Source organism: Emydura macquarii, unplaced genomic scaffold, assembly GCF_026122565.2.
Source record: "Emydura macquarii macquarii isolate MOO-44397 ecotype Brisbane River unplaced genomic scaffold, CSIRO-AGI_Emac_v2 contig_1045, whole genome shotgun sequence".
Lineage (NCBI taxonomy): Eukaryota > Metazoa > Chordata > Testudines > Chelidae > Emydura > Emydura macquarii.
The window spans coordinates 9588911-9606844 of NW_027131182.1; the positions used below are offsets into that span (position 1 = coordinate 9588911).

Genomic DNA, 17934 nt, shown 5'->3' on the forward strand with positions numbered 1-17934 from the left:
CTGATGTCCTACTCTAGTGTGCTGCATTTATGGACAATTTGGACTTTAACACCCCATCCTTTATAGCAATCAAGGGCCGCATGCTCTTTGTAACGTTTTATACTTTTGATTTCTAAAGTGAATAGGCAAACGTGTAAGAGCTGTACAACTCAGGATCCATTTTTACTGTGGATTTAACAAACAAGGCATGGTCTAGCAATTCAAGGAGAGAATTTGGGAGCTAGTTTATTCCTTGTCTTGGACTCCTTTGAAATAGGCAAGTCATTGAACCGCTCTACCTCAGCTTCTCCATCTGTAAAATGGAGATAACGGAGTTTGGTTTCCTATAGATAAAAATCACTTGTATAATCTTAATTTCTCACTTATTCCATTGCAGCATTTTGGAAGATAAACAGCCTCTAGACAGAAAGTCGTGGCCACATTAACCATGAAAAAGAAATTTACTTTCATTAGAGAAGATCAAGAAAAATAGGCACAAAGTTAAAGTGAATAAATTCATAGATTCCATGGCCAGAAGGGACCATTGTGATTCATCTAGTCTGACCTCCGGTACAACACAGGACATAGAACTTCCCCAAAATAATTCCTAGGGCAGATCTTTTAGAAAAACATTCAGTCTTGATCTAAAAATTGCCTGTGATGGAGAAATCCATCATGAGCCTTTGTAAGTTGTTCCTATGGTTAATTACTCTCATTTAAAAATTGATGCCTTATCACCAGTGTGAATTTGTCTAGCTTCAGCTTCCAGTCATTGGATCATGTTAAACTTTTCTCTGCTAGACTGAAGAGTTCATCACCAAATATTTGTTCCCCATGTTCCCATACAAGTATTTAGAGACAGTAATAAAGTCACCCTTTAGCCTTCTCTTTGGTATGCTAAATAGATAGAGCTGCTTGCTATCACTATAAGGCATGTTTTCTTACCTTTTAACCATTCTCATGACTCTTCTCTGAACCCTCTCCAATTTATTAACATCCTTTTTTATCTTAATCTAGTTATTGCATTCATGTAAGCCCAGGACAATGAAGTGGCTGGAAAATTCAGCACTTTGTCCTCTCTTCTTGCATGAAAAGTATATTTGGACTGAGACTTTTACCCTTGCTTCCACAATTCACTACTTCTTCCCACAGCCACTGATCTGTACCTTTTGCCTTTGTTCATTTTTCAGATTGCAAAGTTCAACATTCTTCATTATTCAGCTTAGTCCTCTACTGCACTGTATATATTCGTGCATATATTAGAACCATTATGAAGGAAAAAACACATTTACTGAAGGTAAAAAGCACCTATAATCTCAATTATGTCATCATATAAGCACATACTTCACACACTTGATGTTAATCTTCAGTGGGTCAATGAAGTTACACGTGTATGTAGAATCTGTGTTTACACCTGTGTGTTATTTTACCCTTTATTTGGTGTTAATACTTTTGAAACTTTGTACACCAAATACAGGGTTTCATCAAATGAAGTGTGATACTGGGAAAACATTAAGTCCTCTGTATTTTGAATTTGTAAAACTTAGATTTAGAAAATGTTTATTAGAGCAGGTATTTAAATATGCATTTATACCAAAATTGTGACAATTCAAAGGTCAAATCTGAGACCTTATGGCACATATAGATAGGCATCTTTAGCGAAAGCACTAGCCTGGAATTTATGCAATAGTCTGGTGTTCCATCTCACTTGTGTGAATGATTGATGTTAAAGTTGAAGCTATCTGATGTGCATTAGATTAGTGCTCTTCATTGTTTCCATTTACACAAACGGAATACTCACCGTCAGAAACATCCACCATTACTGTGTGGCAAATTGCAAGCAGAAAAAAGAATTGTTGAACTTCAGTCTCCTTTCCACACCTAATTTGTTCTATCAGATAATGATCACAAAATGCAAGTTTCCCATCGGCATACATGTTCCAGCTAAAATCAACTTGCTGGATTGGGAAAAAAATGAACAGAATGTGAGATGAATGCAATTGCTTCATGCCTAGATTAAAAAACTCTCACTTTACTCTGAGGGAGGGGGGAAATCCCCTAAATTAGAAGATAAATAAAATCCTAAACCTCAACATTCCCATCTCAAGCCCCAGTGTCCTCAACACATTGCTAGTGAAATAAGTCAACTGACCTACCTCTGCATAGTTTTGAGGTTGTCCAGACCCATCTCTGTATTCTCCTGTAATGGAAACAATATCATTCAGAAACTTTAAAGGTGAATATCTGACCATTTCAATATCTATTGCTCAAAGAAGGCAGTTATACTGAAATTCTCTTTAATTTAATTTAATTCTCTCTAGGTTCTTATATTGGCACCCATCATTTTACAGTATATATAGTGGAAGTTTCAAAAGTGCTCTGTATTGGTTTAATTCTGTTTCCACTGAAGTCAATGGTAAAACTCCCATTAACTTTAAATGGGAGTAGAGCTTCAAATACACACCCAGCATTAGAGCTGTGTGGGAACCAGATTTTTGTTACATAACAAAATGAAAACCAAAAAAAATGGAAGTTTCCTGTGAACTAAACCGCCAAAAAAAAAAAAAAAAAGTAAACAAAATTAATTTTGGGTTGATTAAAACATTTTGTTCACATTTTAACTTTTCATTTTTGAATATATAATTAAAAAATTAAACCAAAAGTAGTTTCAAAATGAAAGATCAAACATGCTGTTACAAAAAGGTCAAAAACGGAACTTATGACTTTATTGAAACATCTTTTTTACCCAAAATTTACCCAAAATTTGTTTCTAGATGAATTTGTCACAGGCAACACATTTCAATGAAACATTTTGCTTTCAACAAATCAGCATTTTATGACAGACAGAATTTTCCTTCGACAAAATGTCCAACCATTTCTACTCAGCATTGACCTAAGTACCAGCTATAAAATTTTTCAATACTATGGCTCTTTTAAAAATGGCCATAACATAACAGTAAATCCTCTCCCGACCCCCGCCTACCTTATCTTGAATCACTTTAGCAATCATTTAATCAGGAAAGTTTAACCAAAATTGGCACAAAATGCACCCTGCAGGTGAAGCAAGAAGTGAAACTAGCAGATCCCATAGACCAAGAGCTGGCCAGAGGGTCACAAATGAATTTCATGACAACTTTTGAAGTTTCAAATATATTTTTGTTCCTCACAGGAACTGCATTGGGCAAAGTTTTCATCCCAGATCATTCTGAACAAGGCAGAGTAGGGTCTTGAACCTGTGTCTCCCACATCTCAGGTCACTGCTATAGCCACCAGATTAAACAGTCTCTCTCTTCTTCTCCTTTCTTGATGAAAAACTTAATCAAAACAGACACATCTCCATGAACTGAAATTTTGTCAAAATATGCTGTTAGTCAAAAGTGTTCCAACCACCTTAATTAGAGAGGCGCAGACCATGCTCATTAAGACTGGAGTCAGTATAATGGTACCTGGTCCCTTTTTCTGCTCCTTCAGAATTTGTACTGCTCACCCTGCTGCTCACCAATTAGCTCCCCCCTAAATGGGGATTTCTCAAGTCCAGACAGTGTGGGTGGGTGAGTTAATGCTGATTGGATCATTGTTATCCACCCAGTGTTCTATGGGGTTCATGTGCAAAGCGTCCAATTCTCATAGCCATCTTCTCCCCCACCCCCCATCCCTGTCCCTCTGTCTACTACATACAAGCTGGGAGTCTGGGGAGTGGAACAGGGGAGAACATGTTTTGGAAGAGGCAGTCTCATGTTCAACCCTCAGAACCAGATGGATCTCTGTCCTTGTAGAAGCAACACATGCCGTACCCTTTATATTTTTGGGGTTGAGAATGTCAGAATTCTCACACAGGAACACAATTGTCATTAAAGTGTATTAACAAAATAAGTACTTGTTACAGTGGGTCTGCAACAGCAGTTGCTGTGGTGGCGGCTGAAAAATGGTTTCTAGTACAGAGGTGTAATAGTTAGCAATGACCCAGACTTACCATATGTTTGTCCATTTATGCAACATTTTTTGAATGTCATGACATTCTGTGTAAGCGTTCCTGTCTTATCTGAGAAGATGTAGTGGATTTGTCCAAGCTGTTCATTCAGAGTGGTGGTTCGGGCCTTAGCAGTGGTATCCTTCTCAGGGTAATACATTTGCAGATCCCAGTTTATAAAATAGCTTTGGCCCAAACGAATCACTTCGACACTAATTGAGTAAAATAAAAAAGTAAGATCTTACTGTTAACCAGCTGCTATACATTAAAGTGCAAAGACATATCATGTCTATCGAGTTCTGAATGAGTTTTCAGGAACACCAGTAGAGCAGGTAACCCATACTGTCTTATTTCTAAATATTAACACATCAGATAAAAGAGCTAGTTTATTTCCAAACACTCATTCATGGTACAAGTTACTCAAAGAAATCGATTCAAAGCGCATAACTCAGTTTAACAGCCCAGTCCACGTCTGATAAAAGACCCCAACTGGAGTATCTCAAAGTTGATCCCACATTACCACCACTGGGGGGAAAACTATATTCAGAAGTGAGATTTACATTCAAAGTAGACCATCATCTAGGGTGCTAATTGGATACCAGATTGAGAGCTACAACTCAAAGTACTCCTCTGTAAAACATGAGGTGTAAGCCAGTTCTCTCTCTTAAAAAGGCTAAACCTAGAATATACATGAAAAAATTCAACACACAGCCTAATCTTGCAAGCAGCTTTTCCCACACAGTTTCTCAATAGGCCTGTACAGAACTAACTACACACACAAGTAAATTTTCAGGACCTGGCCTATAATTGTACACTGTTTGAATATTGGAGAAGCGATTTGTTCATGCTTGAAATATACCAACCACACAGTATTTAATTTAATAAAGAGGACAAGTGTTTTTAGCATTAATTTTGCATCCTTTAGTCAAGATTTTTACACCTTAGTTACACACAGTATGGCTCATCTTCCTTTGAGAATACCAATAAGAGGAAAAGAACACAACATATCTTCCTTTTGGGAACTGGGGGATTGGAAGAAACCTCTCCAAATGGTAAAACAGCTAATTTTACTCTATACCCACCATATTTTCAACTTTTAAAGCAAAGAGATTTAGTTACCTCACATAGAGAGAAATGGGAACCATGGTGTTAAGAACAATGATATAGCCCCAAAAATTAAGGAAGCCACGGTATGGAGGGCTATAGTCTTCACCATCATAGAGGTACCAAGAAGCATTGCCAATCTGCTGCTCCCAATAAGTGTGTCCGATAGCAAGGCCAGCTGACACAAGGATCAGTAGAACAAAGATCTAGAACATAAAGTATCAAGGGAGTTCTTTATACATCAATGCTCTAATTTGCTAGGTTGGATTCCCAACTTTGACCTTTTTAAAAAAAATCTCATGAGACAGTCTTAATAGTTATTCAAGAAAAGAAAAAACAGACCAACTAGTGCAATCTTTTCCTTGAAAGTTCTGTTTTTAAAAAGGGACATTTGCCAAGATGTCAATAATTGCAAAGACACTACATTTTTAACTGTGTTACTTACATATGACAGATTTTGTCTCAAATTGATGTGTTTGAACTGAAAAAGTTAAGGTCTAATTTTTACATTTTACTATATGCAGATAGCTTGATTACTGCATTTTAATTCAGTTTGGAAATGAAACCTGCAACATTGAAGAGCCAGGAGCCAAGTTTTTTGTTTTGTTTTTTTATTTGTTTGTTTGTTTTAGCTCAAGCCTAACTTTACACTGCTATTCTTGAAAGTGTTGGCTGAAGTTTAAAACATTGCAGGTGAATGTTTAAATTAAGTTTAAAATAAAAAATGAACATTTGTTAAAAAAAACAAAAAACCTTTACTATCCAATGAAAGTTTGTTTAGTCACTTTGTAATTTTTTCCCTTTAAAATAAGGCCTCAATCTTACACGCTGTTCTACACAGGCAGATCCCAGCACTCACACAAAGCCCATTGACTTCACTGAGGGTCTAACCCAGTGGTTCTCAACCTGCAAGCCACTTGCGGCCCAATCAGCACACAGCTGCGGCCCGTTTGACATTCTCAGGGCCATATAAGTAGTATATATATATTTTGTGGATGAATCCCGCATAACACAGAGAGAGCTGCATATGTGGCCCACAATGATAAATAGGTTGAGAACCACTGATCTAACCACAACAAGGGATCCACCTATGATGGGGCACCTGCCCCTCACTGCCAGGAAAGGGTTAAGAGGATCCTTCTAAAGATAGCGAATAAGAAGGAGCTGCATGGCAGCCAATCAGGGCCCAGGAGGCCAGTATATAAGGAGCAACAGAGCAGAGCAAGGAGAGTCCCTCCCAGGAGCTCGCAGGGGAAAGACTGACAGTACCCTGGACAGAGCAGTGGCTGGCTGCTGGGAATCAGCAGAGCCAAAGGCCCTGAAGCAAGGGCAGAGAACGTACTGGGGGACTGTGGTGAAGCGGCCCAGGGAAAGCTACGGAGGAGCTGGGAGAGACACAGTGAAAGGCTGCCACATCTAGGATCCCTGAGCTGGGACCTGGAGTAGTGGGCGGGCCCGAGTCCCTTCTGCAGCCCCTGATTGCCATAGCACTGGTGGCAGGACTGCAGTGCCCACTGTGGGAAGTGGCCTAGAACAGACTGCAGAATCCCCTCAGAAGGTGGAGGGGGGCACATGGAGGGCTAAGTCATGAGAGCAAGGGTGAAGCGGAGACAGGCACAAGACACTGCAGAAAGAGGCGTTTGCCTGGCTGAGGCTGATTCCCCCAGATAACCAGCAGGAGGCGCCAACGCTGGGCGTCACATCATGCTACACCACCCATGTGGAACTTGGAAGATTTGTGCCTAAATTTAGGCCGGAACACAATTGATAGCATGTCTCCCTATAGATAATGATTATTGAAACTAGGCACAATAAGACAACCTTCACAAGTATACAGTATGAACTCCAAAAACATAATAGAGTAAAAACCCAATCAAAGTCTGTTACCGTGTAAACCATGTAGTTCATCAGTGTGTCAATTTTAGTCCTTTTAAATCTGGTCTTTCCACTGTTTTTCATTATTTTTGTGTCTGCTCCTAAAAAACCAAAAAGAATAAATTTAAAAAAAAGTTGAGTGAATATAATTTAATTAAAAAAATGTACTAGATCTTGTAAGTTTGCAGACATAAGGTCTGATCCTGCAGTGTACTGAGTGCTGTTAAATCAGGACTCTGACACAGAAAACAAAGAGAACTGAAGATTCTGCACCTTGTAAGGTGCAGGCTTCAGGGACCAATCCTTCACAGAGGAGCACCAATTGAAGTTAATGGGAGTTTCCTATGCTGGACAGTTCTGGGGCTCAGCTTTTACCTTTTACAGAGTGACCTTGCTGTACTTCATACTTTTCTTTATTATATAAATACCTGCAAATATGACCACTCCATGACAGAAGTCTGTATTCCTGATTTTACAGCCACGCAACAGAATTTTATCAGCATCCAGTGGATAACTCCTGCTTCTCCAGAATAATGTTCCTGTGAACTTATCTAGTCGATTATTGGGTTCTTCGCATTCAATCAAACCTAATAAAATATTAAAAATTTTAAAAATGTAATGTTCAATACCAATTGACAAGTTATGAAATACTATACAGGATTTTATTTTAGTCCTTTTACAGGAGCAGCACTGGATTCTGTTACAAAAAGTACAGTATTTAAAAGCAGAAGTTCTGAATGAAATGAATGAATATGGCGAATCCATTGGTATTTTGCTTTAAGTTAGAAGATTAGGGTTAGAAGGGACCTCAGGAGGTCATCTAGTCCAATCCCCTGCTCAAAGCAGGACCAACCCCAACTAAATCATCCCAGCCAGGGCTTTGTCAAGCTGCATCTTAAAAATATCTAAGAATGGAGATCCCACCACCTCCCTAGGTAACCCATTCCAGTGCTTCACCACCCTCCTAGTAAAAATATTTTCCTATTATCCAACCTAGACCTCCCCCACTACAACTTGAGACCATTGCTCCCAGTTCTGTCATCTACCACCACTGAAAACAGCCTAGCTCCATCCTCTCTGGAACCCCCTGTCAGGTAGTTAAAGGCTGCTATCAAATCTCCCCTCATTCTTCTCTTCTGCAGACTAAACAAGCCTAGTTCCCTCAGCTTCTCCTTGTAAGTCATGTGCTCCAGCCCCTAATCATTTTTGTTGCCCTCCGCTGGACTCTCTCCAATTTGTCCACATCCTTTCTGTAGTGGGGTCCGAAAACTGGATACAATACTCCAAAAATGTTGCCTCACTAATGCCAAATAGAGGGGAATAATCACTCCCCCCGATCTGCTGGCAATGCTCCTACTAATGTAGCCCAATATGCCGCTAGCCTTCTTGGCAGCAAGGGCACAATGTTGACTCATATCCAGCTTCTTGTCCACTATAATCCCCAGGTCCTTTTCTGCCAAACTGCTGCCTAGACAGTTGGTCCCCAGTCTATAAGCAGTGCCTGGGATTCTTCCGTCCTAAGTGCAGGACTCTGCACTTGTCCTTGTTGAATCTCATAAGATTTTTTTTGGCCCAATCCTCCAATTTGTCTAGGTCACTCTGTAGCCTATCCTTACCCTCCAGCATCTACCACTCCCCCCAGATTAGTGTCACCTGTAAAGTTGCTGAGGGTGCAATCCACCCCATTCTCCAGATTATTAATGAAGATGTTGAACAAAATTGGTCCCTCCATCAACCCCCGGGGAACTCTGCTTGTTACCAGCTGCCAGTTGGACATCGAGCCGTTGATCACTACCTAAAAATGAGCTTGATGATCTAGCCAGCTTTCTATCCATCTTATAGACCATTCATCCAACCCATACTTTTTTAACTTGCTGATAAGAATACTGTGGGAGACCGTATCAGAATCTTTGCTAAAGTCAAGATATATCACATCCACCACTTTCACCACATCCACAGAGCCAGTCATCTCATCATAGAGGGCAATTAGGTTGGTTAGGCATGACTTGCCCTTGGTGAATCCATGCTGAATGTTCCTGATCACCTCTCTCTCTTCCAAGTGCTTCAAAATGCTTCACAATCCAAGTGCTTCAATTCCTTGAGGATCTGCTCCATGATTTTTCCAGGGACTGAGGTGAGGCTGACAGGTTTGTAATTCCCTGGTTCCTCCTTCTTCCCTTTTTTGAAGATGGGCTCTATATTTGCCTTTTTCCATTCATCCAGGACCTCCCCCGATTGCCACGAGTTTTCAAAGATAATGGCCAATGGCTCTGATATCATATCAGCCAACTCTCTCAACGCCCTCAGATGCATTGTATCCAGCCCCATGGACTTGTGTATGTCCAGCCTTTCTAAATAGTCCTGAACCTGTTCTTTCAACACTGAGAGCTGCTTACCTCCTCCACATTCTGTGCTGCCCAGTGCAATAGTCTGGGATCTGACCTTGTCTGTGAAGACTGAGGCAAAAAAAAGCATTGAGTACTGCAGCTTTTTCCATATCATCTGTCACTAGGTTGCCTGCCCCATTCTGTAAGGAGTCCGCACTTTCTCTGACCTCCTTCTTGTTGCTAACATTCCTCTAGAAACCCTTCTAGTTACCCTTCACATCCTTTGCCAGCTTCAATTCCAATTGTGCTTTGGCCTCCCTGATTTCACTCCTCTATGCTCGAGCTGTATTTTTATACTCCTCCTCAGTCATCTGTCCAAGCTTCCACTTCTTGAAAGCTTCCTTTTTGTGTGTAAACTCACCGAAGACTTCTTTGTTAAGCCAAGCTGGTTGCCTGCCAAGTTCATCCACAGACTAAAGACACACAGTGTACAGCAGAACTGTTTTCTTGCTACTACTGGCATGTTGTATTCAGCCCTCAGTTAAGGGGACTTTCAGCCAATATCTTTACTTTAGTATTTCCCAAACAGTGAAGGTTGTCAGCATGAGAGAGGACTGTAGATTTCTCTTACTGGATTGCTTACGCTCCAGATTGAGGCTATTATTCAATATTTGATGTTATTTTGCTTTAGAGACTTAAGTGGCGATGACCCAACAAGAAAAATACTTTGTTGTGCTGATAACATGGATGTGGTAAATGTATGCTTCCAAATTTGAACCTTTTGGCCTTTTTCCCTGGTCTACAAGCTACATGAGCAATGTTTATATCTATTAAGGGTTTTTTTGGGTAACATTTTGGCCAAAAGCTTTTAATAAGACATTTTAGCTTATTAGAGAGACAAGGTAGGTGAGGTAATATCTTTTATAGCATCAACTTCTGTTGGTGAGACACACAAGGGGCAGGTCTATAGTTAAAAAGCTGCATCCGCCTAGCTACGACTGTAGCGTTAATTCACCTCCCCAAGAGGCTGTAGCTATGTCGACAGGAGAGGCTCTCCTGCTGACATACATGGGGGGGTAGGCTGGATTCGTCACATCCCCAAGCAACGTAGTTATACATCTGTAATGTAGACCAGATTAAGATTTTGAGCCACACAGAGCTCTTCTTCAGGTCTGGGAAAGGAACTCCCAAGCTTCAGAGCAAAATGAAATGTAGAACAGATTGTTTAGCATAAGTTGTTAGCACATACTGCAAGGTGGCCCATGAAGAGGTTGGCATATTGGGGAGCCATCTTGGTACCCATGGCAGTTCCCATGGTTTGGACAATATGTTTGTTGTTGAATATAAAATTGTTATAGGTAAGGATGAAATGGATGAGTTTGGCAATGTTTGGGGTGGATATCTTTTTGTCCTATGACTGAAGGGGTGTTAATGGGCCACTCTACCTTCAATGGTCCCTTGCAATATGTGCTAACTATTTATGCTAAACAATCTGTTGCATTTTGCTATGACACTGGGAGTACCTTTCCCAGACCTGAATAAAAACTCTGTGTGGCTTGAAAGCTTGACTCTCTCACTAACACAAGTTAGTCCAAAGAAGATATTACCTCACCCACCTTGTCTCTAATATCTTGAGACCAACAGAGCTACAACTACACTGCATGCATTCTAGCATATTGTGTGTTTTGTGAACTTTTGTTATTTTTATTGCTATTGTGTAAGTTATGTTTGGTCACTTCGTATTATATGGTATTTCTGCTTCCATGCAAAAATGGAATTCAACTCGTCTTGAAACTTTGGATTCTGATTTTATGTTTGTGAACACACAAAAATTCCTGTTTCTACAAATGTAAGTGAATAAAAAATATTAGTGATTGAATATTGCAATCTGAACTTTAGCCAGATTGCAAAAATAATTTTTACCATTTTTTACCCATATTTGCTGTAAATCTGTTTGAAACATTTTACTCTGAAGTATGTGAAAGTACAGGATTGCTAGAGAATCTTATTAAAGAAATACAGTTCTATCTCACGTCCCAACAGGAGGGAATGTGAAATTTGAAAAATAAAATAGTACTTTGTTTGCACAGTAAAATTATGTTTAATATTAACAGGAATAGTAATTACTGTACAGGATCCCCATAACATATCACAGAATATCCATGATATGAAATCTTGTCTTTCAGATTGTATTGCTGAGCAAAGTACAAATTTCAGTCAAACCAGTTACTTGTACTACATACCAGCATAAAAACAGAACCACATACACTGTTACCAACAGCCAACTCTGAGCTCTACATTTTGTTTATTTGTAAGTTATTCAAGCTACGTTTGAGCAACTGTAATGAGAATATAATGTAATGAGAATAAAGTGTGCACAAACCATTGAATTCTGCCAATGCACTTTCTTCTTGGAGATATCTGTCTGTTACCTCAACTGACATTTTGAACTTTAAGTTAGTTTCACTAAAAGAAAAAAGAAGTCCATGTTACCAAAACCTGAAAAAAGGAGGAAAATTTGAAGTAACATGAACACACCACACTCATAAATATGCAGCTATTATCTGTGCACACTCCCTTTGAGAAAATGGTAAAATTTCACATTTGCAAATTAAAATGAGTTTGAAATTCCTACAAATTGCACAAGTAATTCTAACAAGAAAGCTTGCTCATTTTTCTCCATAATAGATATATTGAACGATTTACACTCACTGTAAATAAGGAAATATGAGCCAAGATACTCGTAATCCAACTGGCAACGGGGTGCAGAAGGATTACAGGATTCTTCTGGTCTGATATGTACTTTCTAGTTCACCAAAGAATGTCACTCGAGGGCTGAACTGAAAGCCGGTGTTGCTCTGGTCATCAAATAGCATTGTGAAATGTACATACAGGTACTATGTAAGGAGTGAGTATATATCCTAAAAATATATTCTTAAAGTCTGTATCAAGATGCTGGTCCCCAGCACAGGTGAAAAATAGGTTTTCTGTCACACAAGAGATGTTTATTTATATGTTTACAAGTAAATGGAGAATTGTCTTGTTCACAAAGGATCTCCTATGACCACTCAATGGAATGCAAAGAAAGAATTGTGAGGACTTCGGTGTTTTGGTTTTTTTTAACAGCAAGAGAAAAGCAGCAAGTGGGAGGAAACGCTATCTGGAGATGTACATTAAAGATTTACTTGAGTAATTTGGGGAACAGGGAAGTTGCCTGGGTACCCTTCACTGGGGAAGTTAAAGGATAGTGATTTTGCTTCATGAAAGAGGGGTCTCCAACCAGGCTTAGTTGAGAAAACTGGAGAGAACTTTGGGTGAGATAAGCTTCTTTGGACAAGAGTAACTTGTTAGTTAAGTTTAGTCTCTAGAAAGCATATTAAGATAGTTTTATATGTTCCCATTTGTTTCCAGTATTCTTACTCACTATAACTTGAATCACTATTATTTAATAAACTTATTCTTGTTTTCACAATAAATATATCTAAGTGCTGTGGTGTTAAGCAAAGTGCTGGTTCAGAGTTGAATCTTACAAACTGGTATGTACTGTTTCTTCAGAAATAGCAGGCCTGGTAACTCTGTAGTAGTCAGTGGATATGGTGTTGGATGCGACAGGCAAAGCTCCCTGTATTCAGGGTTGGTGCGTGCCTGTCATTACCCATGTGGAAAAAGCTAAGTCTACAGATGCCGGAAAGGCAGTGCTCATGCTGCCAGGGACTGGTAGTTTCAGGGAGCTGATTCACAGCAGGCACAGACAAAACTGCTTTATGATAAGGGCATGTAATGGTGAGATGCCTGGCAAGCCTGGATATCTCATGGGAACAACACAATAAAAATAACCCAGTTATTCAGTACTTGTAGAAAAATGGACCCAAGGTGGGAAAGCCTTGGCAAGATCTTCAACTCTTATTTACATTTCCCAGTGGAATAATTTAAAGACGGACACACACCCAGAGTTCAAACAAGGAGAGTTTTAAATGGTGCAATATTCAGTTCAGCTACAATGACCACTGGGATGTGCCTTGCCGTTTTGTGATTTCTCATCTCAGAGGCGCTGTCAGCACAATTGCTGTTTCCCAGTAAGAGGACTGTTACATCTGAGTATGCACTATTGTGTGTCTCGATATGATAAAATTCAGAAAAATTGGTTTCAGTTTACTATAATTTTGTACTAATAGTATTTCATTGCCCAAAGGAAAAAAGTAGAAAGGCATTGTTGTAAAAAAGCTTTCTACACATTGTTTCTTCTCTTATCTCATTAATTTTATAAGGGTTCAAGACATTATCTTTAGGCTCATACTAAAGCAGTAAGTAGTAATTTGTAAATTTCTATTTTTAGAGATTCCCTACATATCTCCTTCTCCAGTCCTTTCAAACGATCAGTGCAGCTGTAATTTTCCATAGTATTTTGCCTGTGACTGCTCAGCTTTTAACTGCCGTTGCTGGGGGGAAAAAGTTAATACCATGCCAAATGGTAAAGTTAGGGGGATGGACACAAATGATCAAAGCCACTGCTTTTCTGATGCAGTAGGTAAGCTTGAGAAAGCTGTTGCAAATGAAGTAGAACCTAAAGTTAAATAGCTGACAAAGTTAAGAGCTCTAGTGAAGCAGATCAAAACATACTTTGACTGCAGGGTCTTGTAATCCTAACGCACTCTATACGTGATTGAACAGAGTTTTAATGTAGGGAATAAACATGTAGCCCTCAAGATCAATGGAAGTTGTGTGGCTAAGTCACTGCCAGATGAAAATTTACTGTACCATCTGTCTCTAGAGATCCATACTATTGCAGAGTCCAAGTCACGTGGACTTCACAGAAGCCATTGATTTTAGAGAGAGGACATTTTAAAATATTCACAAAACAGTAATAACAAAATTCCCACAAATTAATGACCTTAAATTTGCCTGGTCTAATCAACAGGGCATATAAAGAATTTCACTACTTTGGAATAGCATATTTCCCGCAATGCACACTTCTCTGCCCTTTCACCATTAAACCAAAAATGGAATCCCATAAAAAGAGCCTTACCCATCTAGTTCAGCTGTCTCTACATAACAAAGGCTGTTAGGTTCCGAGCTGGACAGCAGAAGAATATCAGCCTAGTCAAAACAGTACAGTGAATAAATGAAAGCCAAACAACATTGTACCAGGGGCAAACCCCATACATATAAGGGGCTAGTTATAAAAAAAAAAAAAAAAGAGGCCGTTCACTTACAGGAACAAAGGCATTTTTCTTCAGACGAATGACATCTCCAACTTGAATATCTTTCCATTTTGCACTTTTAAACCTAAGTGTCAATTTTTTTTTTAAGATTAGTAGTATTCATTTAGAAGAGACATAAGTTATATATCATCTTGAAGTGTATGGCATCTTCCCTAGACAACTTTCACAGTGTCAGAGTAGAAGAGCCTTGTATCTCAGGAAAGAAACATTCCTTAATCAAACAGTTCCCAATGACTGAAATTCTGAAGAACTGCAATGCAGGCAGGCTTTATCATTTAACACACGTATGAATATTTCTGCTTCTTTCCCCAAAACTCACACTTCAGTCAGATTCAGTGGATCTTTTTGTTTTTATGTGGCTGTTCTTTCAAACCACAAGGGACTAGATGTAGGCAATTCATTTTAATTGCTAATAGGACTTACACATGCAAGTGGATAAACAGTGGAGAACAACAATCTAAATGTACAATATCATCCACAATTTAAGTTCTGCAGAAGTAATCTGTAACTAGTAAAAACACTACTTTCAAAGTTAAAGCAAAAACTGTACAATACCTTTCATCCCTGATAACATCACATGTCCGGTTATTAATCTCATTATCCATTCTATGGCGAGCCTTAAGGAGACAGGAAAAGGATGTATGCTTACTCTTTCATATTTAAATAATGTGCCATCAATTTTAACATTAAGAAAATATTTCTTACAATGTCATCCACTAGGTCTTTGATTGCAGTTATCCCAAGCACCAAGAGTAAAGGCACTAGTGTTGTATACCATGATAAAGTAGTTATCTGAGGAATTGTCTGTTAATGTGAACAAAGAACAGGGAACAATTTAGTGAGTTAGTTTAATGGCAAAAGGGACCAGCAGATCATTTAGTCTGACCTCCTGTACATCACAGGCCACCAACATCAACAAGCACCCACACACTAAACCCAACAACTGAAATTAGATCAAAGTATTACAGTCCATAGGAAATTACACTATTATGTGCCACAGGCAGATGAGGGACTGAATATACCACTTCCTGTGGCTCCTGAAATGGCAGGGAAATGATTAAGTGAGCCAAATAATCCTGGCAAGTGACCTACACCCACATGCTGCAGAGGACCCCTAGAGCTGGCGGTGAGTGGTGTGCCAAATGCAGCATGTTCTGTAGTAGAGGCACAACCTCCCTAGAGGTGGAGATCTGGACAGGTGTGGAGATGTTGGGTCTCCTGGAACAAACATGTCCTGGGGTTCCAATGCTGTCCCCAGTCTCGAAGAGTTAAAGGCACCCTCTCTGTACTCAGTACTGGCACCAGAGTAGTGGACTTCCCCTCAATAGAAAGGTCTCTTGTCTTATGGGGGCACTGATGCTGTCAATGTCAGTGGTTCTGTCCCTGGTACCAACAGTTCTGTCCTCTTGTGGGGCCTCTTCTCATGCTTATGATGCTTGGCACATGTTCCCTCTCCATGATTGGAGATGCCTAATTAATAGGCAGCAGGTTAAAAATTAATCAAATTAATAGGCAGCAGGTTAAAATGAACAAAAGGAAGTATTTCTTCACACAATGCACAGTCAACCTGTGGAACTCCTTGCCAGAGGATGTTGTGAAGGCCAAGACTGTAATGGAGTTCAAAAAAGAACTATATAAGTTCATGGAGGATAGGTCCATCAATGGCTATTAGTCAGGTTAGGCAGGTATTGCTGTTTGCAGAAGCTGGGAATGGCTGACAGGATGGATCACTTGATTACCTGTTCTATTCTTTCCCTCTGAAGCACTGACATTAGCCACTGTCAAAAGACAGGATACTGGGATAAATGGACCATTGGTCTGACCCAGTATGGCCGTTCTTATGTTCTAGTAGAAGAAGCGTCCCCTTTCTCGGTTTTGGAGGAAATCTTGCTGCTTTGCTTATGGTCATGCTTCCTTGCCTCCTGACTAGGCCCTGGTGCGAGGTCCATATTGGTGACACCACTGGTACTGGATTCGGGCTCCATAGCAGGGGGGGCACTCCTGACTGTCTCAAGCCAAAAATGAGACCTCATGGCAACTTCTATGATGTGCTTCTGGAGGCAAAGAGCCCAATCTTCTTGGGTATGGCTGAGGAACAACTAGCAGATACTGCACTTGGATGCAATGTGGCCCTTTCCTAAGCAGCAGAGACAGCGCTGATGTTCGTTGCTGACTAAGAAGGAGCACAGGCAGGAGGCACAGGTTTTAAAGCCTGCGGTCTTTGGCATAGTCCAGTACCCGTGGGTACTGAGAAAAAAATAAGCCCCCCAAACAACCTATTCTACTCTAAAACTACTACGAAGTATCTAAAAGCAATAAAAACAGTAAAACTCTATAAAAATTAACTATATACAACTTTGTGAAATTGCGTCGCCTGCAGTGGACACTGATCATTCCAACCCAGACCATGTGGTGGTGAGAAGGAACTGGAGATGCGGTCGGTCTTCCCCACACTCTATCACCTTAGATAAAACCATGAGGTGAGTCAGGGTGCATGTGTGGACCAATGGACGCTACTTTCAAAATCTCCAACTCCAGACTCATGGTGCACATACATAAACCCTCAATGGACTATGATGGGGACCATCACTCAAAGAAGAATGCAAGGCATCCAATTCCATGATTTAAAGGGTAGCGTTCTTAAATCAGGTTAGCTAACTCAGGTTAAAACAACAGTGGAGGCATGGGAATTTTTAACTTGTGTTAGCAGCTCAGGATAAAGTCTACAGGGGATCCTGGGATTGAACAGTGGCTTTTGACTCAGATTAGCAGCTATGTTGCCATGTCTTCACTGCTGTTTTAACTTGAGTTAGCTACTTGAGTTAAGAACACACTTTTTTTTTTTGGGGGTAGTAACCTTTGAGTTCCAGTCATGCACTAAAACCACATTGTACTAGGCACTTTACAAACATAAAACTAAACAGATAGTCCCTGCCCCAAAGAGCTCACAGTCTAAGTAACTAATTGTATTCTAAACTGGGTACACAAGGCATAAATCTAAATATAAAAACTAAAATGATTAATGTGCAAATAAAGTTCATTGCTCCAAGTTCATATTCAATGTACTGAATTTTAAAAGCAGTTAGTCTGGAGTTGTTTTTGAAGTCCACTTTAGTTTCATGATAGCAACGTCACAGAAAGCACTAATATTCAGCTGCACTACTGAGCAACTGAATTTATTTTATCATTATCTTTATCATAATTATCTGTATTATGTAATTAAATTTTACCTGTAAAATAAGAAGAACCAGGAAATAGAAGTTGGCCACTCTTTTAAACTGCTCAAACAAATTCAGTGGTAAAAAGGTGATTGCATTGTACTTATAGGTCTTAATTGCATTCCCCTGTTGAGACAAAAATTAAAAATAAGTCATTCTAAATAGCAATATACTAATGGATACTTCTCCAATCCAATTTGCATTTCATATCAAATGTTTTACTTTACGGAATTCTTTTC

At 39.5% G+C, this 17934-nt stretch overlaps 1 protein-coding gene across 1 annotated transcript in view; it reads right to left on the bottom strand.

Moving 5' to 3' along the window:
* ATP8B1 (ATPase phospholipid transporting 8B1) overlaps positions 1 to 17934 on the bottom strand; it is a 118656-nt gene that overhangs the window by 35907 nt on the left and 64815 nt on the right. Inside the window, exons 4-15 of the mRNA XM_067545451.1 lie at positions 17708 to 17821; positions 15183 to 15281; positions 15033 to 15094; positions 14469 to 14541; positions 14282 to 14352; positions 11639 to 11721; positions 7357 to 7515; positions 6941 to 7029; positions 5069 to 5259; positions 3953 to 4161; positions 2136 to 2179; positions 1781 to 1937 (exon numbers count right to left, since the gene is read on the bottom strand). Coding sequence (XP_067401552.1) covers positions 1781 to 1937; positions 2136 to 2179; positions 3953 to 4161; positions 5069 to 5259; positions 6941 to 7029; positions 7357 to 7515; positions 11639 to 11721; positions 14282 to 14352; positions 14469 to 14541; positions 15033 to 15094; positions 15183 to 15281; positions 17708 to 17821 — 1351 coding nt within the window. The remainder of the gene's footprint in view (positions 1 to 1780; positions 1938 to 2135; positions 2180 to 3952; positions 4162 to 5068; positions 5260 to 6940; positions 7030 to 7356; positions 7516 to 11638; positions 11722 to 14281; positions 14353 to 14468; positions 14542 to 15032; positions 15095 to 15182; positions 15282 to 17707; positions 17822 to 17934) is intronic.